General features: G+C 40.1%; 1 protein-coding gene across 1 annotated transcript in view; it reads left to right on the top strand.

Annotated features, from left to right (window-relative positions):
- LOC103522104 (GDP-D-glucose phosphorylase 1) overlaps positions 1-2186 on the top strand; it is a 3766-nt gene extending 1580 nt beyond the window's left edge. Inside the window, exons 3-4 of the mRNA XM_008487211.3 lie at positions 1417-1481; positions 1927-2186. Coding sequence (XP_008485433.2) covers positions 1417-1481; positions 1927-2060 — 199 coding nt within the window. The 3' untranslated portion in view covers positions 2061-2186. The remainder of the gene's footprint in view (positions 1-1416; positions 1482-1926) is intronic.
- Positions 2187-2222: the final 36 nt, after the last annotated feature.

The raw sequence follows: 2222 nt of genomic DNA, 5'->3' as shown, positions 1-2222 counted from the left end.
CGGCGGTAATATGTGTCAACCATTTTCAATTTGCATGTAATACTACACAAGTAATTTCGAAAATTACCTACTCAACATGTTATATATACTGGATAACCCAACATAAAAATAATTCTGTCCCTAGGAACCCTTTCGCCTTGTTTTTTACATCTTTTAGAGCAGTTTTTTTCCTCTATAAAAAGCCGATTCGGGAATGGAATAATTCGGTGAGGAAATTTCCACACGGATCAAGATTCGAACAGCATATTTCGACAGACACTTTCGGCTTGAACTCGTTTTGTTTCAGAGGGTCTACCCAGTACAGTTCTTTCATGTTAAACAGGTAATATTACACATGTATAATGGTTTCAAGTGAAAATACATAATGTCATTCAAAGATAGAGCACACACAATGTGTGAGTTGCAAGCATGTGCGTTGCTATAGCCTCTCAATAAGGCACTAGAACAGGGGTTCTTAACCTTTTAGAATTGGCGGACCACTATTGATAAACCAAAAATCTCGCGGACCACTTGAGATTATGCAATCAATTGTACATTGTACACGCTATGTGACAATGGGTATGTATTAGAGGACCTATATCTACCTCTCGCGGACCACCTGAAACCTTCTCGCGGACCACTAGTGGTCCACGGACCATAGGTTAAGAATGGCTGTTTTAAACGAACAAGTAGGTAACTCGAGGTTTTTTTCATTTTGTCTGCCTGTTCTGTTTGTTTTGCCGAAACTCTCGAACGGTTTGTCCAATTTTGATGAAATTTGTTAGAAGTGTTCAACTTTTAGAGAAGATTTTCTTATTAAATTATGGATCGCACCCTCGAAGGCCTCTTACAAATTGTTTTCCCTAATTCCTGAATGACATTGAATATGTGATGTTAGCTTGAACTCAACAAAGAATTTTGGTCGTCATCCAATTTTGATGAAATTTGTTAGAAGTGTTCAACTTTTAGAGAAGATTTTCTTATTAAATTATGGATCGCACCCTCGAAGGCCTCTTCAAAATTGTTTTCTTTAATTCCTGAATGACATTGAATATGTGATGTTAGCTTGAACTCAACAAAAAATTTTGGTCGTCAAAAAAAAAAAGATGCTTTACTTACACTTGATCTATTTTATTTTTTCAGGACTAAAACGGGTTCTCTATGATATCAAGCCAGCCATTTGTGAACTGTTTGGACATATCACTGTCAAAGGTAACTAAATACTCACATTACACATTTCTGTGCCATCTTGAGATTGCACGTTGAATAGCACCAGTTCCTGATGGAGTTAAGCAACGCTACACGTAGTTGGTATTCGAATGGGAGTCCATCCGTGCAATAGCGTGTTACTGACTTTTACCGGCCCCACTCAGGCTGGGTGAGGTTAATGCAAGGTGGCAGTTAGCTTGTTACCGACCACTAATTTTTGACGCTAAGGAAACGGGTTCTCTATGATATCAAGCCAGCCATTTGTGAACTGTTTGGACATATCACTGTCAAAGGTAACTAAATACTCACATTACAGATCACTGAAGTTAAGCACCGCTACACGTAGTTGGTATTCGAATGGAAATCCATCCGTGCAATAGCGTGTTACTGACTTTTCCCGGCCCCACTCAGGCTGAATGAAGTTAATGCAAGGCGGCAGTTAGCTTGTCACCGACCACTAATTTTTAACGCTAAGGCCCTTCGCACATTGAAAGTATAGAAATGATGTCTGATGAAACAGTTCCTCTAAATAGTCTAAATGTCTGATGAAACAGTTCCTCTATCGTCGCGCGTCTACGCTTTCAATGAGGAACAAGATAAAATCCGCCCCGGGCGGGAATCGAATCCGCGGCCTAGCGCTTACAAGGCAGACGCACTACCAACTAAGCTAACTAGGCTGGCACGTCTACGCTTTCAATGAGGAATAAGCCTAATACTTTCTTGTCACTTGGATTTCAGAGCATTCGGAATTCGAGTCAATAACGGAAGACATAGTAGCGGACATGTTGCGAAATCTGACTGCGGAAACATTTGAGAAGGTGTATGAATCTGTGATGAACTTATATCGAGATCACGAGGATAAGAAAATGTGAACAGGAATGCGAACATTAAACAAGGCAAATATGAGCAACCATCGAGCGGTCAACACAACTGATTCTCAATCTGGAGGTTCCGGGTTCGAGTCCCAACCACACCGAATTTTTCCGGTTTCAGGGTAATTCTGAGGAGAATATTAAAGATTGCATGCTTAATAG

Source organism: Diaphorina citri, unplaced genomic scaffold (assembly GCF_000475195.1).
Source record: "Diaphorina citri unplaced genomic scaffold, Diaci psyllid genome assembly version 1.1 scaffold6890, whole genome shotgun sequence".
Classification (NCBI taxonomy): Eukaryota; Metazoa; Arthropoda; class Insecta; order Hemiptera; family Psyllidae; genus Diaphorina; species Diaphorina citri.
Note: the sequence above shows the minus strand (reverse complement) of the source record. Positions and strands in the feature narration are given on the sequence as shown.